Raw genomic sequence first — 24,390 nt, forward strand, 5'->3', positions numbered from 1 at the left:
CTCCCACATTGCGGGCAGATTCTTTACCAGCTGAGCCACAAGGGAAGCCCAAGAATACTGGAGTGGGTAGCCTATGCCTTCTCCAGCGGATCTTCCCGCCCCACGAATCAAACCAGGGTCTCCTCCATTGCAGGCAGATTCTTTACCAATTAAGCTATTAGGGAAGCCCATAAAGCAAACATAAAGAACCCAAAAGTAGATCTGAATGATTTCTAGCTGCCTCTGTTCCCAAGTCTATAGAATACATAGTTTTGACATGTCACATGTAAAGCACTTAAAACAGTATATGCCACATAATAAGTACTCAATAAATCTTCGATATTTTCTTGTAAAGTAGCAGACTGGAAGAAAACAGAGTCAGAATCTTTCACCTTTCATATTATCTCTACCACTGACTCATGTCTTGTCCAGTCTTGTCCCTTCCCCTGTCTGGGCCTCTTCCCATCTGTAAAATCGAAGAAGAACCAGATGTTGCCCAAGCTCCCTGTACCTTCAATAAGGTATATTTCTCTACAATCACCAAAGAGCCTTCCTGTTACAGATGGTGAAGCTGCTGGCAAGGAAAAATGGTAGCTGCTGGTTCCCAGAGGAGAGGGGCCATGGCAAGGTCAGAACAATTGATTGGTAAACCACCTGTGCACCTTCCCCTGTGTGAACTATAACACATTCAGTGCAGGTTCCTGAACAGAACATCACCTCCTTGCCAACAGAACTCACAGCAAAGGCAAGGCAAGAGGCTGAAAACAATAGTAGCAATGATGGATTCTGCCTTGTGCAGGATTCCTGCACTTTCTTACCTTTGATGCCTATAATTAGGGCACCATCAATCTAAACTAGGACTCTCCTTAGGCACAAAAAGAAGAAAGAACACAAAGGCCCACTCTGAACCTGAAAGCTCATAAAACAAAGACCAAAGTGAATATATAAAAATGTCACTGACTCATCTGACTGCACACATTGCAGAGGCCTACTATGTGCCAGGCAGAGGAGGGATGAAACAGACATGGTCCCTTTCCACCAATGTACTCAGAGCACATCCTGGGGGACATATCCCAAGGTATACTGTAATCAGAGCTATATTCAAGGTGTAGTTTCTGCTACAGAAGATGGGAAGGGGGCAACTAATCCAGTAGTGGGAATCAGAGAAGCTTCAATGACAGGTTACAGGAGACACAGGCCTTGAAAGATGAAGGTGGGGACTCTAGGAAGAGTGAATAAAGGAACATGCAAGGGAGTACTTGAGGGAAATTTAAAAGAAAAAAGTTTATTTTGCCTGGGCCATAGGGTGCAGATTTGAGAGAACAAAGAGAAACAGGGCAGGAGAGCGATTTGGGAACAGATTATAGAGGGGCTTTTCCATGAGGCCAAGGAGTCCAAACTCCATAAGGTAGGCAACAATGCCAACCAAGGTTTCTGAGCAGAGATATGTTGAGAACATTTCTCAGGAAGATCACATGGGCACCCATGAAAAGGAAAAAGGAACCAAGTTACTATATTACTATGGGATCTTCATAAGTTTGGGCCAGAACCCAACAGCTCCTGTTCACAGAACTTACTGCTCAGGTTCAGCTTCATGCAATCCAAGTTTAAGAGGTGCTCCCTTGCTAGGCCCTATAACCATCAAAATCTGCTAGCATAATAGGCCTCCCAAAGTCAAGAACTCAAGTAGCACTATGGATCACAGAAAGGGAAGAGCTGATGTGGGAGAAGTTGGGGAGAGATCACCAAAGTCTCCAGCTGCCCCAGCTCCACATTAAAAAACAAAACGAAACACCAACCTTCTTTACATTACTTCCAGCCAAGCCTTCTTTACAGGGGCTGAAGCTAAGGATAGTGGGGCTGAAAGCGCTTGGGTCAATGGCTGAAGATCCAGTGAAATAACAGACATGAATTGTCCAGTTCAGTGCTGGGCATATGAGGACTGGTCAAAAAGCACTGACCCAACCTGTAAAGTCGGCTCCACCTGTAAACCCCACTGAGGCTTCAAAACCTAGGTCACCTTAACTCTTCCCCCAAGGCCTTTCTAACGTCCAAAACGACCCAATTCCTAGAAATCACACTCATTTCACGTACCAAATATTCAGCACCCAATTTATGAGAGGTGCCACATTAGGGGACTGCAACTCACCTTCACAATGACCCTCCTGTTCCTTTTTAATAGAAGAGAAGCTAAAGCTCTGGGTGGGAAAACAACTTACACAGCTACTAAGTGGCAGATACAGTCTGTCTCCTTAGGGAGTTAGTTTCCAGGCTACCTGTCAGATGGTCAATGGCAGATCAAAGGCCAGGTGAAGGCACACAGCTAGTTAGGTGGCAGAGGTGAGATCTGAACCCAGGACTGCCTGACCCAAACTCGAGCATTTCCAACATTTCAATCCTGTCACCCACGCTGGCCTCTGATCTGCCACTGACCATCTGACAAGGTAGCCTGGAAACTCCCTAAGGAGACACTGTATCTCACACTATTCTCTCTCCTCACAGGACAGCGACCCACACACGTCAGGAACTTTTAAGTGAAAACAGTTCACTTTAAAATAATGGAGTGCACAGATATGAAACATTCCTCACATGAAAAACTATTCATGACGTTGGACTGCCCGAGCCTCGGGCCCAGCCATATAGCCTAATACGTACCGAGTCTCAAACCCGCCCCTGGCTAAACTCCGACGTCGGACACCTGTCACAAGCCAAGCCCCAAACCCAGGCGCCGGCTGAGCCTGGATTGGAGACACACGATGCGCCCAGAGCTCGTCCCGGACGGAGCCTCAAGGAGAGTCTTAATGAAGCTGCTCCTTCAGCTGTCCGCCCCCGCCTGCCCGGCCGGCCGGCAACAGAATAGAATCTGGTCGTGACCTCGGGCCGTTCTGAAAGCCTTGACAGCTCCTTCCCAGGAACAGGACTCATTCACGGGCCGCCCCTCCCTCCCCCGTGGGCGCCCCATTTTACTCGCAGGGATATCTCGCTGTCTGGGCTTTACCTCAGCTGACTCCTGGCGGAATAGGTCGCTCGCACTCCACCTACAGAACTCTCCCCCGAGAACGCGGAAGCTGCAGTACTAGCCCCGAGGGGCGGGCCCGACCCAAGAGAGGCGTGAGGGGCGGAGCTGCGCCTGCGCCCTGTTGGCTACGCGCTGGAAAGGGTGGGGATGTACTAAGTAAACTGCGCAGGCGTGCTGGGAGAGGGGCGGGGCGATTGCTGGGGTAGGGGGCGGGGCTTGGCGTCTTCTGACGCTACCTTTTCGGACTGGAGGTCAGGAGTCCTGGGAAGCGCCTGGAAGCAGGAGGCCGGGCAAGGAGCAGGTATAAGTATATTTACCGAGCGCTTCTGCATGCTTGGAAGGAAAGTTATGACCAACCTAGATAGCATATTCAAAAGCAGAGACATTACTTTGCCAACAAAGGTTCATCTAGTCAAGGCTATGGTTTTTCCTGTGGTCATGTATGGAGGTGAGAGTTGGACTGTGAAGAAAGCTGAGTGCCGAAGAATTGATGCTTTTGAACTGTGGTGTTGGAGAAGACTCTTGAGAGTCCCTTGGACTGCAAGGAGATCCAACCAATCCATTCTAAAGGAGATCAGCCCTGGGATTTCTTTGGAAGGAATGATGCTAAAGCTGAAACTCCAGTACTTTGGCCACCTCATAAGAGTTGACTCATTGGAAAAGACTCTGATGCTGGGAGGGATTGGGGGCAGGAGGAGAAGGGGACGACAGAGGATGAGATGGCTGGATGGCATCACTGACTTGATGGACGTGAGTCTGAGTGAACTCTGGGAGTTGGTGATGGACAGGGAGGCCTGGCGTGCTGTGATTCATGGGGTGGCAAAGAGTCGGACACGACTGAGCGACTGATCTGATCTGATCTGCATGTTTGGGAGGAATATTTTGAATGCTGCCAGTCTTTTTAAAAACGAGAACAAGTTCTGTAAAATTTCTTAGAAGGTTTGGGTGCTTAGAAATTTCTTAAAGAGGTGAGAATACCAGAGCACCCTACCTGCCTCCTGAGAAATCTGTATGTAAGTCACGAAGCAACAGGTAGAACGGGGACAGACATGGAACAACGGGCTGGTTCCAAATTGTGAAAGTAGTACGTCATGGCTGTATATTGTCACCCTGCTTATTTAACTTATATGCAGAGTACATCATGCGAAATGCTGGGCTGGATGAAGCACAGGCTGGAATCAAGGTTGCTGGGAAAAATATCAATAACCTGAGATATGCAGATGACACCACCCTTATAGCAGAAAGCCAAGAGGAACTAAAGAGCCTCTTGAAGAAAGTGAAAGAGGAGAGTGAAAAAGCTGGCTTAAAACTCAACATTCAAAAAAAAAAAAAAATCATGGCATCCAGTCCCATCATTTAATGGCAAATGGATGGGGAAATGATGGAAACAGTGACAGACTTTATTTTCTTTGGCTCCAAAATCACTGCAGATGGTGACTGCAGCCATGAAATTAAAAGGTGCTTGCTCCTTGGAAGAAAAGCTATGAACAATCTAGACAGCCTATTAAAAAGCAGAGACATTATTTTGCCGACAAAGGTTTGTCTAGTCAAAGCTATCTTTTTTCCAGTAGTCATGTATGGATGTGCGAGTTGGACCATAAGAAAGCTGAGAGCTGAAGAATTGATGCTTTTGAACTGTGGTGTTGGAGAAGACTCTTGAGAGTGTCTTGGACTGCAGGGAGAGCAAACCAGTCCATCCTAAAGGAAATCAATCCTGAATATTCATTGGAAAGACTGATGTTGAAGCTGAAGCTCCAGTACTTTGGGCACCTGATGTGAAGAACTGACTCATTGGAAAAGACCCCGATGCTAGAAAAGATTGAAGGCAGGAAGAGAAGGAGATGACAGAGGATGAGACTGTTGGATGGCATCACTGACTCAATGGACATGAGTTTGAGCAAGCTCTGGGAGTTGGTGGACAGGGAAGCCTGGCATGCTGCAGTCCATGGGGTTGCAAAGAGTTGGACACGACTGAGCAGCTGAACTGAACTGAAATGAATGTCTCAATAGCCAGATGATCCTGAGTCACTCAGGCTTAGGTTCCAACCGAGGTTCTCAAAATTGCTATGTGTCCCACATGGCACCCAAGTTCAGTTAAACAGAGATGAGGGCTCTAGGGGCTCAGAGGAGGAAAGTCTTAAGGAAGGTCTCCCCACATCAGATGGAGTTCCAGCCATGCCTGTGGCTCCCTTCACCATACACTCCACACAGCTCCTGGGGGTGGGGCAGTGGGAGTACCAGCAGGAAACAACCTCCAAGAGGCTGCAGTGTTCATGAGGGCCAAGGATGGTGGGGGATCCTTTACACAGCAGGTAAATGCTCTGCTCCAGCGTGGGGCAAATGGCTCGCTTCCCTATTCCCTGCTGCAAATATTTTTATGGCTCCTGAGCCAACAGGAAAACAAAGCCTTCTGCAGCCTGGCTGCTGTTCTACATTCAATACACTGCCTCTGCCCAGATCCTCTCTTGCCAAGTTTTGCCCTGTGGGGGCCTCTTTTGTGTAGCTGAGGCCCCAGCTCTCTCTTTTATCTTCTGTCTAGTCTTCTCCAAGCATCCCTCTGAATTTCTCAAAGTAGTTTTGTGAGGGCTTTCTGATGTATTCAGACATTCTCATGTAAGGTACAGGTCTTGGCCACACAGTTCTGAGATAAATATACCATTATATGGTGTATTCCAGAACCACCATGATCCCAGAGCCTGAAGTTTCTGAGTCTAGTAATTGAGGGAGTAGTGAGTGACCTGTCATAGGAGGTGTGCAAGCAAAGCCACCTTTTAGAATGCTGGACTGGGGCCTCCTCTGGTAAGCCAGAAGAAGGGGCTGCCTTAGACACCTACAGCAGTGGTGGAGGGCCTTAGACACCTACAGCAATGAAAGGAGGGACACTGGGCATCAGGAAGGCAGCCAGGCAACAAATGATTCAACAAGCTATTACATGTCAAGCGTTTAGAGTTCTACCTAACACACGGTGCGTGTTCAGTCGCTCAGTCGTGTCTGACTCTTTGCAACCCCATGGACTGTAGCCCACCAGGCTCCTCTGCCCGTGGGATTTCCCAGGCAAGAATACTGGAGTGGGTTGCCATTCTCTTCTCCAGGGGAATCTTCCTGACCCAGGGATGGGACCCATGGCTCCTGAGTCTCCTGCATTGGAAGGTGGACTCTTTACCACTGAGCCACCTGGGAATCCCACACCTAACACATAGTATTTGTTATTATTGTGAATGATCCACAAACTGAGTAACCAGGAGTTTAGAAATCAGTAAGTCCCTTACTCCCACAGCTGATCATGAAGGAGATGGGGGAAACTGGGGTTCAGAGGAGAAAGGAATGTGCCAGGGTATCTTGGGGGCTGGGTGGGGACTCAAACCCAGGTCTCTGCCTCCTAGGAGAGCCACTGCATAAAGCCAGGCTGTCTCCTTCTCAGGGAGAAAAAAGAGCTCTAGGTGGGTCTTTGCTGACTGTTTAAGAACCAAGCTGTTTTTCAACTCTTATTTAGGCAGTTTGGGTAAGGGGCTGTGGAATGATAGCAGGACCTGAGCTAAGAGCTTCAGGTGTCCCTGGGGAATAAACTCAGGAGTCAGCCCATGTCTTGCCACCCCCACTTGGAGCTCTAACCAGCACCCAACAAACAGCCTTAAGAAGGCCTTCTTCTGCTCTGATTAGGGTTAGGGCTGTATTTCTGTCCTGTCCCTTAACCTATCAGCTCCAATAAACTACCCAGATTAATAGGACGGGTGAGAGTGGCCAGTGCCAAGTGCCCTGAGCTGAAACAATGACTCTCCAAAGAGACTGAGTTCCCCAAAGGTAAGGCCCAGCCCTCCCCACTTTAAGATTCCTAGCCTAGCCCAGGAATTCTAGGTCGTGAATTCTCAGAGCCCTGGGAAAACCTCAGTGTCTCCACCCTGGGGAGCTGGGCCAGATGTAACCACACCAGCCAGCCCTTCACAAGGCCCAGGATCTCAGGACACAAAGCCCTCCCTACCCCATTCTGGCCCAGTTCCTTCCACAGCCTGCCCAGGAGCCATGTGGCACGCAGACCACAGCTTCCCACCAGGCCCTTTAGTTTGCCTCCTTTATTTTACCAAAAATAACAAAGATAAATTTTCCCTCTGTTTCACAAAAAATAGATTGCCCCCATTCCACTCCCCCGCACCGCCACCACTTTCATAATCAGCACTGGCAGTAGCCTAGACTCAAACTCCCAATATACAATCCTCTTTGGGAGACTCTTTGACTTCCCCCCAGACCCCCAGCCCCACGCCAGAATTTCTGGCGAAGCTGCTGAGCCAGTGTTTCCCTTGGGAATTTCTCTGGAGGCAGCTGTCCCAGGTCCAGCTGGCTGGCCCCAGGAGCCCCATCTGCTTCCCCAGAGATCTGGCAGCTGCAGGGCCATGGAGAGGGGCATGATTTTGGAGGCTTGGCTCAGCAGACAACCCCAGCAGACCACAGGGGTGGTGGGGTACTCTGGCATCAGGCTAGAAATCCTTGCTTAAAGCAAAAAACAGCTGTGTTCTGGAGAGAGCTGTCAAACACTCCTTTGGAGTGCCTCTCATCTCCCTGTGTGGCAATCCACAGGCTTGGGGTGAAAGTCAGAAACCCCAGTTTCTACTCCAGCTCCACAAAAGCTTTGCTGGGAGGCCTTGGACAATTTCTCCCACCTCTCTTCTGGCTTCAGTTTCCTCCTGTGTCCACAGATGTTTCTGTAGGCGAGAATGGATGATCCTCAGATTCCTTCTGGTTCTCCATCCTGGCCCCCAGCCCACCATCTCCAGGACAGGAGGGCCCTGTCCCTGTCTCAGTTTTCTTACTTGTGGGTCTGGGTGCAGGGCTGGACATGGAGGTGCTGAGTAATAAGTGCTGAATGACCATGCCGGTTTCTCTGTGGATAGCTATGCTCTGAGATCTAACCAGCTGGAATGTCTCAGAGATGACTGGGAAGGTACTTGCAGGATGGGGGCTCTCCAAGCCTGGAAGAGTCTGTTCACAGCTATGTGGTCCTCAATATCCCAGATGGGAGATAAGGCTCTGGAGTTTCCCAGTTCAAGTTCATTAGCTCTGTGAGTTGGAGGATTATCTTCTACTGGGTTTCAGATCCTCACAACCACATCTGGAGATTCAGGGAGCTAGATTGGAGTGTATGATTCCTGATTTAAGGACAGAGGACCTGTGTGGACATGAGGGATCACCCCTGATGCCTAGGAGGCTGTCCATAACCAGGCCTTCCTGGAGGCAGAGGGATGAAGGAAATGATAGCGCATGAGCTTCTCTGGCTGAGCAAATCCGAACCTGTGTCTATGGTGGGCCAGGATTTTAAATACTCAGGATAGGGCTCCCCTTCCTACCTCCTACCAGCTCCCCAGAACTCATGCTGATGTAAGATGGTGGCTTGGAAGGTTCAAATATGGAGCTACATCTATAACCACAGTTTGTGCACTTAACACACAGGGTCAGGCACACCAAATGGGGTAACTGACTTGTCATCATTTCTAGGTGGTCATGGTCTGAAAGCCCTAGTCCCTACTTCCTTTCATCCATCCATCCATCCATTTACCTAACATTTATGGATGGCCCATGTGCCAGGAAGGTTCTAAGGCAACTTGCTCTCACAGACACATCCCATAGTCAATATAGCACACATACACACAGATACATAAATCTCATCCGTGTCCACTCACAGACCAGCTGCTCATGCTCTTGCACCTTTCTTGCTATCACTTCAGCCACATCCACACTCCCCAAATAGGCTTGGGAAGCACCGTGGAAGGGTCAAGTGTCAGAGCAGAAACCCTCTAGACTTCATGCTGGGGGGTTAGCTTCTCCTTTCCTCCTGTCTGCCTGCCTTTAAGCTCTTCCTTTCTCCACTCCCAAGCAGTCAGGAGGACATGTGGGCAGATTGAGAACCAGAAGTTCAGGGGCTTTGGGTGTGTGAAGGGGCTCCAGGGCCTTCATGTCCCTCTGCCACCAGACTTCTGATGGTCCCCTCCCTGGGACACTCTGTGTTCAGATGGTCCATCTGACAGTCAACAAGGTCCAGGTCCAGGGCTCAGTGACAAATCCGTTCTGTCATCTCCCTCTGCAGAGACACAAGGTGGGGAGGAGTCAGTCAGAGCTCAGTGTACCAGGCAGCCCCTTCCCAAACTCCAGGGCCTGGCAACTCTTCTGCCTGAGCCTGGCCCCTGTCTGCCACTACCACCCCCCAACTCCAGGCTGCAGACCTGTATCTGTAAACTGATACTTGAATGAATTCACTATTAAAGTACAAAATCCACTGTTAAATGAATTGCGGTCCCCTGATATATCCACTTGGGTATTGGATTTTCTTAAAGCAGGGAGACTTTGGATCTGAAAACTCACAGAGGCTAGCCCTGGTAGGGGAGGGCAGTGGGGGCTTGGCCTCACCAGTGGCTCCAGCTCCCGCTGGTCCACCAGGCTGAACTCGCGGATGAAGTAATAGAAGTGCTTGTAGCAGGTATTGACATGTGCCTCGGCCCCCATGCTGAGGATGCTGTCAAAGTGGTGGATGTAGACGTGTACGAAGACGCGGAAGAGACGGGTCAGGATCTTGGTGCAGACCTGCTGGAAGTTCTTGGGGAAGGGAACTCCTAGGGGGTGGGATGGGCAGATAGATACAGGACATCAGCAACCTTTTGATGAAACTCTGCCCAACCCTGCCCTTCCCCCACACTGCCCAGGATGGCCTCTTTCCCTAGCACACTTCCCTGTGGGAAACAGAGATCAAGGTTTGCTTTCTCCCGTACTTCCCTTTTTAATGAAGCACAAAGCTCACTGTGCCTCTCCGCTGCTGAAATACAAATCATCTTCCAATTTCCCCATCACCCTGAACACGACTCTACAGGCTTGTTGGATCACTGACCAACCCTGCTGAGACTATGATGGAAGTTATGCCACCATTCTCTCCAGAAACATGTGCATCTGCAGATGCTTGCACATAACACTGTTGGATGCAATTCCAAGGGGAGTTCATCAATATCTGGGGCCCACTTTTTTTGGGGGGGCCACTTTTTAAAATATGGGCCTTCAGGATTGAATCCTGTCTTCCCAGCATGGTAGCTGCTTAAAGCCTTTCATAATCTGATCCTGACCTGCCTCTCCAGCCCCACCTGACTCCTTTCCCTTTGCAACATTCACACAGCGGGCCCCAGACCCCAATCCTGAGAATTCTTAAATCTTCAAGAATGAATTCAGATATTTCTCAGTCCTTCAAACATTCAATAACACTTGCAAGAAACTTCCATCTGTGAGCCAGGCCCTGTGCTGGGTCTTCTGCACCTTAAGCCTGGTATGATAATGGATATGGCAGCCACTCTAGCTTTAATAAAACTGAGGTCCATAAACATGGAACCACTTGCCCAAGGCCACATAAATATTAATTAGTATAGACTGGAGGTGGGATTCAAGCCCGCTTTGCACTGCATTGCAGCACACCTCAAATAAATGCTATAGACCCTGCCAGCAAGAAAGCCCAGGACTTTCTCTATGAAAAAGGCACGATTTCTGCCCAGTCTCCCATGCTCACAGTTGAATTTGAGGCTACACCCTCTTCTCTGCTGTGGCAGAGTCATTCCAGAGTTAAGGCACAGGCATCTGGGATCTCACAGGCCTGGGGGTGAAAACTAAAAGGGAACAAGAGCTCAGACACAGGCCCACACTGACTCACCCCACTCCATGAGGCCCTTCCCCTTCCTCACTGCTCTCGGGTGGGGCTGAGCCCTGTCTCCCTGTGAGCTCTTCCAGGCCCAGCCCAGGTCCCTCAGACTTGTCCTGCCCATCTAGACTCGGGGTCTTGGGTCCCACGAGACCTGGCAAGTTCTGAGTACCTCCTGATTCAGTGTATTTTCCGTCTCTCCGCCTGTTTGCTCCCGTGTGAAATGAAGATACCTGGGTTGCATGTGATAGTGCAGGAAAGGACAGGCCACCGAGTGGGGAGGGGTGTGGGTGCTGATTTGTGACTCAAGGCCCTCAGCATTCAGACTTCTCCCCTCTGGGCCTGACCACCCTGGCCCGCCCATCTCTGATTCCCATAACCTTAACAAAGATGCACAGGAGGCCAGGTAGGGCGGGCTGCAGTGATGAACACAAGGTCATGCCCACTTAGCTTCTAAGGCAACGCCTCCTCTTGCTGCCCTTGAGTGAGGAGGCAGGGCCAGGATGATGTCACTCATCTCCCCTTCCCACCCCCACCCTTCCAGGCTGCCCAACTGAGCCTAAGACAAGGCTCCCTGACTGGCTTGAAATGGAAAAATTCTGCCCTGAGGGCCCACTGCAGTGGAGATACTGTCTGGCCCCCAGTACTGATCGCCTTTCCTTTCCTGGGGCCAGGAGTCAGAAAAGACTCGGAAGCCGCAGCAAGTCAGATTAGCCCAAACAGGATGACTTGCTACGAGCACCTTGAGGCACTTGTTCTGGAAGATTTTGAGAATCATCATAGTCTTGCCTGGGTGGTCCCTGGAGGGACACTCAAGCTTCAGACAAAAAGAGGCCCCAGAGAAAACAAAACAAAACGAAAAAATGGAGCCTGATCTGCCTGCCAGGCGAGACTCACCTACGCGCGTGGGAAAGACATCCTCGTCGTTGATGAGGCTTTCGATCCAGTCCATGAGCAGCGCCATGTAGCGCGGCGCCGAGAGCTTGGCCGGCCGCCGGTACTGGCGCTCGTCCTGCCAGCGGTACTCGTAGCGAGGCCCACCGGCCATGACCGGGCAGCTGGTCTCGCTGCAGCGCTCGGCCATGGTGCCGTAGATGAGGTTTATGCGGTTGAAGAAGTCTACCACGTGCACGGCGATCCAGTCATCTATGTTCTCGCCGGGCGGCAGCCTCACCACGCTGCGCAGGTCCAGGCCAGACTTGAGGGACGCCTGCGCCTTCTTATACAGCTCAAAGCGCTGCGTGCCCGGCTCAAAGCGCTTCCGCGGCCTGAACGTCTTGTCCTTGGAGAACACCTGCTTCAGGCACAGCGCCATGGCCAGGCTGGGCCAAGAGTCCAAGGGCAGGACCTGCGGATTCCCTGCCAGGGGCAAGGGCAGAGGGGAGCACGGTGGTCAGGTCTTACCAAATAAATGGACTTGATTTCAGCCACATCATTGCCCTCTCACCTCTTGACTTTTGGCCTGGAGTTCTCAGCCTGGAATCTAAATCCTCCTCTTCCCCTCAATCCAGTATCCTGCCCTATTGCTAGCTCCCCTGGTTCCCCCTGCCAAGCTTTCCACAGCCCTCCCACCTTTTTTCTTTCTTTTCCACTTTCATTGTGTCTCAGAGAGGGCTGGGCCTAGGCTCCAAACAGGTGCTCCTCAGACTTGCTGTGGACTATTAGAGTTGGCAGAGGCTCCTGCAGGAGGCAGGGGCCTGGGTGAAATGATCTCTGGGGATCTCACGGGCCAGTTGGTACAGCGTGGGAGAGCCTGCCGGCATTGTGCTGAGGGCAGAGGGGGGGAGCCCCCACCCTTGGCTTCCTCTGGGATATCCCGTAGTCCATCCGGCCACCGGGGATTCCCAGGGAGCAGAAGGGACTTTTCTACCAAAAATGTCCTTTCCTTTTACTACCCTGAAAGGAAAGAGCTCTCAGATGGTCAGCTGGGTGGCCTCTGAATGTGACTGCAGGCATTGGAGGAGAGGGGGAGGGTGGCAGGTCTAGAAGGGCACCACTTCCTGCAACAGTGGCTGGAGGTCTTTCCTCCCAAGCCTGCCTCTCCAGCCTGAAACCCAAACCAGAACAAGCCACTGCCCCTCCCACTCCACCTGACATTTTGTAGACCTTTCTAGAGCTCCTACTATGCGCTTGGCACTGGGAGGCGGAAAATGCAGTCACATTATCCAGTTGGGACCATCCAGAATTCAGAATTTGCTTTGCTTCTTAGAATTGAAGGATCTCAGACTCACAACAGCCTTTGAGGACGATGATAAGAGCCCTAGGCTTTAAGGCAGGAGGCCTGGGTTCTAGTGTCGTCCATCATTGCTGGGTGACCCCTGCAGCAGGGAGGGATTTGGCCCATGCAGTTTCCCAGGTCACTCATAGGCCAAGTTCCTGGGACTTCCAGGGTAATCACCTCATTTTCCCTGTGAGTGCTTTTACTCTTGGGAAATGCAGGGCCCCAGGTACCCACTGGAATTTAGCCACATGAACCATGATCCTGACCCCAGACCAAGCACTAAGGCTGAGAGCAGGCTAAGCACTCAGCTTTGGCTCCAGGCTGAACTCTGACCTGGCCTTGACCCTGGTCAATTTGAGTCCTGAACACTAACCCTAGACTAAGGCTTGAAAACAGCCACAAAGCCTGGCCTTGACCTCAGAGCTGACACTGGAGTACTTTCCTTTCTCATATCTCGAGTAACACAGGGTCAGGTTTGGGGAAAGGAGGGTGGGAACAAGGTGACAACTGGGTGTAACCAAAGGCACAAGTGGGTTGTCACGTCAGACAACAAGTCAAGCTAGTGGAGAAGTTTGAAACAAGGATTCCTCTCTGTGCACATAACACACAGGCCAGGAGGGGAGAAGTCAAGTAAAATGAGAGGAGTTTGGAGAGTGGGGGCAGGTCTCCCCACAGGATCTTGTCGTCTTGAAAAAATCCTCTAAGATGTGGCAAGTCATCCATCTGCTACCCCTCAACTTCTCACCCAAAGAAGTGCTCAGTGTGGGACCCAAGCTTCCTGACCCTAGAGGAGATTTCCATACTTCACATGACCCTGCATCTAAATTCTGCTTGGGGAACTTCCCTGGCCATCCAGTGGTTAGGACTCTGTGCTTTCAATGCAAAGGGGGTGGGTTCGATCCCTGGTCAGGGAACTAAGATCTTACACATTACGTGGCATGGCCAAGAACATTTTTTTAAAAAGAAAAAAAGAAAGAAAGAAAGAAAGAAACTCACCTTATTCTTAGGGCAGGAGCTTCCAAAATCACACTACAATTAGTTGGGTCCCTGGGCTCTCCACCTTTGCACAGCCCCCCTCACTGACAGCTACCAACAAACCTACCCTGGCATTCAACATCTCATCCTAGCTTTCTTGCCCCACTTCCCTAGAGCCACCACTCTGGGCTTCTTCCTGATCCATGAACAGCCCCTCAACTCCTGCTTCTGTATGTTTTCTTACACTGGTCCCTGGGCTTGACTCCTGCCCTCAAGTTGAACACTACCTCCTCCCATAGCCTCCTCTACTGCACCCAGATCTCTTTGTCCTTGGGTGGAGACTACTCTTTGGTCATTTTGTCCTCCACCAGCTTCACCTCCCAGCCTAGGTCAGGCCTGGTACATACTGGATGCTCAGGCTTTGTGGAAAGCTCAAAAGCAAGAATCATCGAGTTGAAATAGCCCTGAGAAATCAACTGGCCCAACTCACTTCTTGAATGGATGAGGAAACTGAGGCCCCATAAGAGGACTTTAGGAGCCTGGGTTCACACAGCAAGTCACAAGCAGGGGATCTCCAGTGGCACAATGGGACACTGGGATAAGGTGGGGCATGACAACTGGTCAAGGGCCATTTTCTTGCCCTAGCTGCTTGCCACTGGTCTGGTGGAGATAAGGAGAAAGGAGGGGAGTGAAGGAAAAGGGGAAGCATCTTCCCATCCACTAGACCAACTTAATTCCTGTTCCCCCAACACACTGTGCCTCCCCCACACTCCACAGCAACTTGGGTGTCTTAACCAGTGAGCTAGGGTCCCACCTTCTTGCTGCAGAATGTCAATGCCTGGGTCTTTCCCTGGGGAAATGAAAGCTTGTGAGGGAGGGAACATGGACAGATGCCCTTGTATCCAGGCCACTTGTCTGTTTTCACTTGCCACTCTCATCCCTTTAGTGAGTCTCTTATCTCAGAGAATCTCTGTCCCCTCCCTGGAACCATGGCTATTCCCCCTCTTGGCCCCCGTTTCCTAACTCTGGATGTCCTTTCATTCCTAAAGTGGCCAGTGATGGCTCGCTCCCTGGGTGGGCATCTGGGTTTCCCAAATAAAAGTCACAGAGGAGCCCTGTCTGCTTCTGACACTCAGCCCCCTGCCAGGGCCACACCTGCCACTCCTCCAGTCCTGACCCAGGATCTTGGCCCCAGTCGGAAACCAGAATCCAGCCTAGAGTAGAGCGATGTGTATTAGCGGGGTAGGGGTGGGCGGGAGCGCTGAGAGCAGAAATCCAAGAGAAAAGTCGAGGCGAGGACTCCCAGCTCCTCCCCGTGGCGCTCGGCCACCCACGACCACTCCTCGACGTCTCCCAGAACACCTGACGCCCCCATCTCCCCAGCCCAGCCGCCAGGACAGATGGGTCGTAGGACCCAGAGGAGCAGGCCTGAAATTTCCGCCTGCGAAGACACGCCCTCTTCAACCGACGCGCCCCCACCCCACCCTGACTTTCCAGCTCCGAGTCCCGGACCCCGGAACCAGGGTTGTGGGCACCCTGCTCCGGGCGCAGGTCGCCTGGGGACGGTGCCAGGCCGAGACAGCCGAAGAAATTAAAGTGGAAGAGAGGCTGGGCTGTGTGCGCGGCGGGGCGGGGGAACTCACTCACGGGGTCCGCCGGGTGGGTTAGCGCGAGTCCTCTCTGGTCGCGGAGTCACATCCCCAGCGCGTGGTCCTCTCCTCCTGTCGGTTCCCGGCCGTGCCGGTCTTCTCGGTTGTCCTCCTGCCTGCCCTGCCGAACCCGCTGTCGCCCTCCGCCCCCAAGCCGACGCCAGCTCCGCCCAGGCCCTCCCGGCCCCGCCACGCCGCGGCCAAGGGGCGGGGAAGGGGCGGGGAGACAGGACCCCCCTCCCAATACCTTCGCCTTTCCGGAAAGTCCATATCGCTTCCCCAGCTTCCCAGGGCCAAAGGACTAAGAGCTGGTTCTCTTAAGAGGGTCAAGGAGGAAGCCTCAGTTTCCTTGACTGTAAAATGGGGACAAACCCATTTTATCTAGCTCTGTCTGGAGCTGGATAATGGTGGTTTCCTTGCCCTCCTGTAATCTTCTGTGTTTCCCTTGTCGCTGAGCTCAGAGATCAGATCTGCCATCCACTCCCATACCCTCAGCTCCTGGCAGAGTGCCTGGCACACAGCAGGCACTTAATACCCATTTGCTGATTGAATGAACGAACGCCTTCATTCAATTCTGAACCATTACTTCAGCACTCAAAGGACTGGCTCCCGAGAGTGCTCAAATCAGACTTTCACCTCACCCACCAGGGCTGGGGTTTTGGCTCAGGTTGGGCAGATTCTCCTCACTCCTGGGCCAAGTCATCCCATTCCCACCCTTTCCCCCCAACCATCCACATTTTTGTTCCAGCTATTCCCACTTTGGAACATCTTTTTTCCTTCCTTTCTTCTAATCATATCCAAACCCTTCAAGAGCTGTTTTGCACTCCCTACTTTTCTACCTGGGTTCTTTCCCCTTGAGGGCAAACACATACCCTGCAGAAGCACAGAATGCACTCTGTGGGTCCCAGGCCCAGGGACCAGTTGGCAGGCTCTGCCCTGGGAGGGAGGGAAGGGTGGGGGCCTCCTACGGTAGGAGGGCCAAGGCAGACAGATGGGCTGCAGAAACTACTCTGGAGGGGTGCTGGAGGTGAGCAAGTGGGAAGAGGGGCAGGAGGCATTTACATGGCACAGATACCCCACTGGGTTCCTCTTGTGTCTGGAACGTCTGCTTGCTGGATGGCATGAGAACACACTGGATTCTTAAAAATAAACTAAAGATTCATTTTTTTGGTTTGATACCTATTTTTGCCCCAGTCTAAAGCTGCCACTCTCTTTCTTTTTTCCCCAACATCTGAGTCTTAACTCTGCCCCAGATCCTCTATAAGCAAACATTTGCATGTTCTAGTGTATGCAGAAGGAATTCAAACCTAGTCCTTCATTTGTTTGATATCATGATTAATACCCTTTACTGAATGTGACTTTGTGCACTGAGAATGGGGAGATCAGGTGATGGAGCTGACCCAGTGGTGACCTTAGGTGCTGATGGGTCAGTCCGGGGTGGGGTGGGAGACCAACACACAGAGATAATACAAGGTCAGAGCTCAGCCATCCAGATGTGAGAACTTGGTTATGGACTGACAGTGAGCACTTGGTAAGCGTGGCGTTACCAGCAGGAAACACATGGAATACCCAAAGAAGTGGGTGCTCTGAGGAGAGTTTAAAGAAGGCAATATTTAGAGCCATAGTCAGGGTGTAGGAAAACCACAAGGATTGCGTATCACAAAAGGACTAGCAGCCATTTGCTGTCTGTCCAAGGCTGGAGGGGTGCTGGGAGGGAGAGGTAAAAGTGGGAGCCCTGAGGATGGTACTACTGACCAGATTTGTGGCCTGAGCTCCACCTGCATATCCTGCCTACAGCAAATCATACCTCGAAGGACTGGGAGTGAAAAGGGGCCTCACTTCCCTCCATCTGATTTCTGGGAAGGTTTCCCCATTGGCCAAATCCTACCAGAAGCCAAGGACAAGGGAACCAGTTGATGTAGCCCATAGAGGTCAGCCTCCTGGAACCCAGAGCTGGGAGGAGGAGGGTGGGGAATGCAGAAGATTCTTGGCATGTGGGCCCAGGGACTTTGACTCTACAAAGGAAATAGAAACTGCTTGTGCTTTCCTTTATCATTCAGTTCTAAATATTTCATAATTTCATTGTCATTTCCTCTTTAACCCATGGATGATTTAGAAGTGTGTTTTTTAGCTTCTTAACCTATGGGAGGTTTGTATTTTTCTTGTTGACTTCTAATTATATTTCACCGTGGTCAGAGATCATGGTCCGTAAGATTCTTTGGAATGTGATGTGACTCCCTCTGTGGCTTTATACATGGTCATTTGCTGTACCTCTGAGCTGGGTTTTATGAGATAGGCAGGAGTTTGCTGGTAAAGAGCGAAAAGCACAGAATCTTAAATTGTGGGAAATTTAGATGATCCATTTTGAAGAAACTTCAGAGGCTCCTAGCTTATCCACAGAGCCCCTGGGTGTCTGCCTCAATACAAACCAACAGGCTGGCATGTGGGATGGGAGGCACGTGGAAGGATTGGGAGAAGCCAGAGACAGCCCAGATCCTGCAAACACCTGTACACCCTTCCTGTTGCTCTCAGTCTGGGCTCAAGACACTCTGTTCTTCTAGGAGACCCTGTTGGGGCTGAGAAAACTCAGACCTTGGAGAACAAAGTCATGGCTTTACCGTGTATTAGCTGTGTGTCCTTGGGGTGCTCCAGCCCTCTTTGATGGCATGCTAAAACACCACAGCACTGCATATTGACACAGGACAGGCACGGTTTCCTGACACTGTGTCCTGAGTATGACAAGTCCTCACGTAAGGCCATCTCTGAAGCTTGGCAGGAGTCGGCAAGGACCTAGTTGAGGAAATATCCTCTTCCACTGCACAGCCCAGGCTTCTCAACGAGAGAGTCGTGGCAGTGGAGTGGTATCCAGACCTGGACTCCTGCCCTGCTGTGTCTCTCTGGGAAAGCCTCTGCCTCTTTCTGGGCGTCAGCTCTCCCCTATCTTCCAACCATACCTTTCCTTATCAAGACCAAGCCTTATCAAGACCAGCTTCCCGTTCCTGCCTCTGTAGGCCTGTACCCACTGACTCTATTGATACGGAGTGACCTCTTCATGGGAATCCCCAGCCTGTCCTATGCCAGGAAATGGTCACCCCCTCCAACACCACACTCCTCCAATAATGAGCAATAGTATCCCCAGTTCACCCCACCAGGCATCTGGCTGTTTCTATAGCTGCCGGGAACAGGAGCTCCGCCCATGTCAAAGGTCATGAGGAAGGAGGCTCGGCATACGCAAAGGCGGGATCGAGCCTCAGGAGTCCCCCTGGAAATTCTCGAGCATCTACCCCCAAACCAGAGTCTGCCTACTTTCTGCTTTGTGCTCTCACCTACACCTCTGACTTTACGGGGGGCTGTCCCCCACTACCTCTCTCTGAAAAAAGAGTTAACTTACAGCTCCAGTTAATAATTCCTGGGTGTGACAGTGTTTCAACCTACAAACTCCTTTGGAAGTCCTCTAGCCTGCCTGAATAGGTTTTTCCGGCCACATGTGATTGCTCAGAGCCTCCCAACTGTGAGAGGCATGAGATGTTCTAAACTGCCTAAATACAGATTCCTTTGAGGAGTTAAAAGATTGATTAGAAATTGTATTGGTGAAGGGTTTTTCACTTGTTGGGCCAATGTTTGCTGCTAAGTCTCCATATCCCTTACCTGCTGTGTCCCTGGCAGTGTATTGATTAATATAATTGGTGTAAGTAGTAGCTTTAACGTTTGTAACCTGGGACCCTTGAGTTAATTCTTTTTCTTTTTGTAGCCCACCACACCTTTGCCCTTTAGGAATGCAACTTTAATGCTTTTGGAGGGTGGCGCCTGACTAGTCACCTTTAGAGAAAAATAAGTTTTCTGAAGAAAGGGTCTTAAAATGTTAACAGGCCTCCGGGCCAGAAGATGCTGCAAATCACCTAAACTTTTGCATATGATAAGTTTGCAGGAAGAAAGCCTGGCTTGCTGCATGACTCTACCCCTTCCCCCATTATCCTCTATGCATAACTTAAGGTATAAAAACTACTTTGGAAAATAAAGTGCGGGCCTTGTTCACCGAAACTTGGTCTCCCCATGTCGTTCCTTCTCTCACCTTCTGGCTGAATTATTCAGCCTCTTTTCTCCACTGAATTTCCTCACTGAGCTATCCTTATTTCAGCCTCTTTTCTTCTCTGAATTTTCCTACTGAGCTATCATTCTATTACTCTTTATATCCTTAATTAAAGTTTAATTAAGCAGTTGTTGCCTGATCCTCGCCGACACCGTCCCCGCTTCGAATTCCCTGGATCCACCGGGGCTGGACCCCGGCATATAGCCTGATGGAGCTCACCTTCTCCTCACTGCTGCTGCTGCTGCTAAGTCACTTCAGTCGTGTCCAACTCTGTACGACCCCATAGACGGCAGCCCACCAGGCTCCCCTGTCCCTGGGATTCTCCAGGCAAGAACACTGGGGTGGGTTGCCATTTCCTTCTCCAACACATAAAAGTGAAAGTAAAGTCGCTCAGTCCTGCCCGACTCTTTGCTACCCCATGGACTGTAGCCTACCAGTCTCCTCTGTCCATGGGATTTTCCAGGCAAGCGTACTGGAGTGGGTTGCCATTTCCTTCTCCTCACTAGCCCAAGAAAATGTTTCTATTTCAGTTTAAGTCCCTCTCTGCTCAGAAGGCAGAATCTCCCATCCTGGGTCTTTCCTTCTGACACATTGAGGGAAAAGCAAAGGACGTTCTTACGGTGTGTGTGCATGCTAAGTCGCTACCGTTGTGTCCGACTCTTTGTGAACCTATGGACCTATGGTCTGCCAGGCTCCTCTATCCATGGGATTCTCCAGCTAAAAATAATGGAGTGGATTACCATGCCCTCCTCCAGGGGATCTTCCCAACCCCGGGATCGAACCCACGTCTCTTATGTCTACCTGCACTGGAAGGCAGGTTCTTTACCACCAATGCCTCTTGGGAAGCCCACCTCTCATGGCAGTAAGAGGAATTATGGTTGGACTTCCTTTAGTTTGAGACAGGCAGGGTTCAAGGGAATGTGACAGGGGAAGACAAGGTTGAGAAGCATGTACATCAAAATTCTGTGTGACCTCTCTGAGCCTATTTCTGCTTCCCTGGTGGCTCCGTGGTAAAGAATCTGCCTGCAGTGCAGGAGATGTGGGTTCAGTCCCTGGGTTGGAGAAGGAAATGGGAAACCAGTCCAGAATTCTTGCCTGGGAAATCCCATGGACAGAGGAGCCTGGTGAGGTACAAGTCCATGGGGTTGCAAAAGAGTTGGACATGACTTAGTGACTTACAACAACAGTAATAAAAATACACCTCCCACAGAAGAGCTGTGAGGATCAGACGTGCTAGTCCTTATAAACAGCAGCACACTTTAGCCAGTCTTTCTGGGAGTGCTGTCTTCAAGTACCCTGCAGGCCTTTGTGCAGAAGAGGGATTGCACTCGTTTCTGTGATCCTGGAAGGCGGGGCAGCGGCCAGGACAATACAGAGAGACACTTGGCACATCAGAGCGGTCCAACCATGCTGCCTAGATGGCTGCACTGACTTCTCTGGAGGGACGTGTGTAAGCAAAAGTGGCATAGCACACCCACCACCCCCACCATGTGACACGGGCTTCAGAGGGCTCCAGTCCCTTAGAAGAGCAGGAGGGCCCTCTTGAGTCTTGAGAACCTTCTTCTGTGCTCAAAGGTCCTCCTCCTTCCCAGCTTTCCACCCACCTCTTGAGTTGGAGGCATTGCCTTCGCCTCTCTGGATTTCAGGTCTTTCATCTTGGGAAGGAGACCTCTAGAGGCTGTGGCAGAAGCCTAGGGTGCATAAGGGCCATAGGACAATTTTACAGCTCCCTCCCTGGCCCCCTGAACCTGACTCCCAACATGGCCCTACTAGGCATTGCCCCATCCTCCGACTCACACCCTCCAGTCACTTGGGTTAGTTCTCAGCTCAGGAGTGTTTCAGGAGTGGAGGTGACAGTTGGGGGTTGGGGGGAGGTTCACCAGTATTCCAGGCTCAGTCTTCCATAGAGCCCACCATGAAGCCAGCACAGGAAGTTCTGTCTAACCTGATCCGATCCTCTGCCACAGTGGAGCCTCACATTGAGCCTCCAAGGCTGCCTTCCTGGAATACGATACCAGTTCAAGGTCCTTCTTCTACAGGAAAGCCTCCTCTGCCTGCCTCAGTCCCCATGGCACTTTCTTCCTTCCTCTGCAGCATTCTTTCTCCAAGTGTGTTCAATAACACCTACCTCAGAGTTGCCAGTGGGGATGGGGGTTCCTCACAAAAAACCCATCTGATTCTGACTAGGAATCTAACTGTCAGTTATAGGAAGGACTGGGAATAGAAGAACAAGTGAAATGACACTGGGGGGGGGGGGCGATGAAATCAGCAAAATCCAGAATGAGGAAAATTCTGTAAGACAGATTCTCAATAAATAAGTGGTAAGAGAACAAGAGACGAGTGGGGAACCTCTTAGTTAAAAGTGACACTATGGAGTACTACTCAGCAGTAAAAATAAATCAACTACTGATTCTTGTGACAACTTGGATGTTTTCAAGGGCATTATGCTGAGTGAAAGATTCAATCTTAGGGAATTCTCTTGTGGTACAATGGTTAGGACTTGGCACTTTCACTGCCACCTGGGTTCAATCCCTGGTCCGGGAACTAAAATCCCCAAAGCTGCACAGCACTGCCCACTCCCCCTAAAAGCATTCTAAAAAAAACTTCACTCTTTAAAGGTAACATACTATATTATTTAATTTATATGTATTCTCGAAATAACAAAATTATAGTTGTGGAGATCAGATCAGCGGTTGCCAGGAATTAGAGTTGGGGAGAAGCATGTGATTATAAAGACATAGCATATAGACCATATGAAAAACAATATGAAAAAGAAAGTGTGTGTGTGTGTGTGTGTGTGTGTATGTGTGTGTATATATATATATATATGACTGAATCACTTTGCTGTGCAGTAGAAATTAACACAACACTGCATTGTAAATCACTATACTTTAATAAAGTAAATTAAAAAAAAGATGTAGCATGAAGAACTTTCTCTGGGTGACAGTTCTGTATCCAGACAATGGTTCCACAAACCTATGCATGTAATAAAATTTCACAGACCTATATACACAAAAAGAAACAAATGAAAAATCAGTGCATATGAAAACTGATAAAATCCAAATAAAGTCTATAGTTTTAATGCAGCTGCTGCTAAGTCACTTAATAGTATTGTTCTAATGCTAATTTCCTGGTTTTGATCATTCTACTATGGTTATGTAACATGTTATCATTAAAGGAAGCTGGGCAAAGGTACACGGGAATTTTGTATCAGTTTTGCAACTTCTATGTGTGTCTAAAATTATTAAAAAATAAAAGGTTAAATAAAACAGACTTAAAAGACATATCCAGTTACAAGGTATGGATCTTATTTGGAGCCTGATTTGAACAAGCCAACTATAAATAGAAAAGTTATAGGATTAACAGGTACAAACTATTATACATAAAATAGATAAACATCAAGGACCTACTGTATAGCACAGGGAACTGTATTCAATATCTTTTAATAACCTATAATGCAAAAGAAGCCAGAAAAAAAAAATATATATATATATCTGAATCACTTTGCTATATGCCTGAAACTGGCACAACATGGTAAATTAACTGTACTTAAATTTTTTAAAAACCACCAAAAAGTAGGAAATGTATAATAAAATTTATCATTAATGGATCTAGGGTGAAAATCAAATTATCATCTCCATAGATGTTAGAAAAACATTTGATAAAATCAACACTCTTGATTTTTAAAAGTAACTCTATAAGATAGAAGTCAAGTTCACTTTTCCTAATGTGAAAAAATATATCTTTTTCAGATCCAAATGGAATAGTTAGGGAACTAATATTTATATTTTTCAACACTGCTAATTGTGAAGTGGGAATTCAGGCATTATTTCTACTAAAGTCACAAACAAGACAAGGATGCCCATGTCATCACTGTTATTTAACATTATATTGGAGGTAATAGCCAATGCAATTAGGTAAGAGAAAGGCATTAGAAGTTTAAAAGTTGACAAGGAAGAAGGGAAACATCTATTATTTGCAGACAATATGGTTGTCTCTCTAGAAAACCCAAGAAGTCAACTAAAATTTTTGCTATAAACAGTAGGAGAAGTCAGTAAGGCAGAAGAGTACAAAAACATACATAAATTAATAGCTTTTTTATATTAAAAAGATAGCTAGCTAGAATAATGGAAAAAGAAAAGTCCCACTTACAATGTCAACAAAAATGATAAAATAACTAGTAATAATTCTAACAAGAGATGCAAACCTATATGAAAAAACTTTAAGACAACACCGATGTTCAGCAGTTAAGAATCTGCCTGCCAAAGCAGGAGACTCAGGAAACACAGGTTTGAATTGAGAAGATGCCCTGGAGGAGGAAATGGCAACCAGCTCCACTGTTCTTGCATGAAAAATCCCATGGACAGAGCAACATGGTGGGCTACAGTCTATGGGGTCACAAAGAGTCAGACGAGATTGAGTGACTGAGCACACATGCATGATGGATACAAAATAAGATGAGTAAATGGAAAGATATGCATTTTCAGATAGAAATATTTGTCTTTATTAAAGATGCTGATTTCCCCTATATTAATCACTGCAGATGGTGATTGCAGCCATGAAATTAAAAGACACTTACTCCTTGGAAGGAAAGTTATGACCAACCTAGATAGCATATTCAAAAGCAGAGACATTACTTTGCCAACAAAGGTCCGTCTAGTCAAGGCTATGGTTTTTCCTGTGGTCATGTATGGATGTGAGAGTTGGACTGTGAAGAAAGCTGAGTGCCGAAGAATTGATGCTTTTGAACTGTGGTGCTGGAGAAGACTCTTGCAAGTCCCTTGGACTGCAAGG

General features: G+C 49.3%; 2 protein-coding genes across 21 annotated transcripts in view; both read right to left on the reverse strand.

Annotated features, from left to right (window-relative positions):
- Positions 1–3,029, reverse strand: part of MKNK1 (MAPK interacting serine/threonine kinase 1) — a 45,817-nt gene extending 42,788 nt beyond the window's left edge. For all 19 annotated transcript variants that reach the window (XM_086386907.1, XM_086386882.1, XM_086386835.1 and 16 more), the window contains exon 1: positions 2,978–3,029. The gene's annotated coding sequence lies outside the window, so the exon portion shown is untranslated. The remainder of the gene's footprint in view (positions 1–2,977) is intronic.
- Positions 3,030–7,053: 4,024 nt separating this feature from the next.
- Positions 7,054–15,657, reverse strand: MOB3C (MOB kinase activator 3C). 2 transcript variants are annotated; one of them, XM_086386950.1, is made up of 4 exons: positions 15,505–15,657; positions 11,559–12,020; positions 9,395–9,597; positions 7,054–9,068 (listed from the first exon to the last, which is right to left on the reverse strand). In XM_086386950.1, exons 2-4 carry the CDS (start codon positions 11,974–11,976, stop codon positions 9,039–9,041), a joined length of 651 nt encoding a protein of 216 aa, XP_086243076.1. In that variant the 5' UTR covers positions 11,977–12,020; positions 15,505–15,657; the 3' UTR covers positions 7,054–9,038. The 2 variants fall into 2 exon arrangements, with proteins under 2 accessions (XP_086243076.1, XP_086243083.1); XM_086386957.1 differs by having other exon boundaries at positions 15,501–15,657.
- Between the last annotated feature and the right edge of the window lie 8,733 nt (positions 15,658–24,390).

The sequence above is a fragment of the Bos grunniens genome, chromosome 3, assembly GCF_055505025.1.
Source record: "Bos grunniens cultivar Pamir isolate PY7600 chromosome 3, Bosgru_T2T1.0, whole genome shotgun sequence".
Taxonomy (NCBI): domain Eukaryota; kingdom Metazoa; phylum Chordata; class Mammalia; order Artiodactyla; family Bovidae; genus Bos; species Bos grunniens.

Excerpts from the sequence above, each read along its gene's own strand:
- MOB3C (XM_086386950.1), bottom strand. The coding sequence starts at position 11,976 with ATGGCGCTGTGCCTGAAGCAGGTGTTCTCCAAGGACAAGACGTTCAGG. Across the intron at positions 9,598-11,558 it reads TGTCTTTCCCACGCGCGTAG|GAGTTCCCTTCCCCAAGAAC; the intron begins GTGAGTCTCGCC and ends CCCACCCCCTAG. Across the intron at positions 9,069-9,394 it reads AGCGGGAGCTGGAGCCACTG|AGGGAGATGACAGAACGGAT; the intron begins GTGAGGCCAAGC and ends GTGTCTCTGCAG.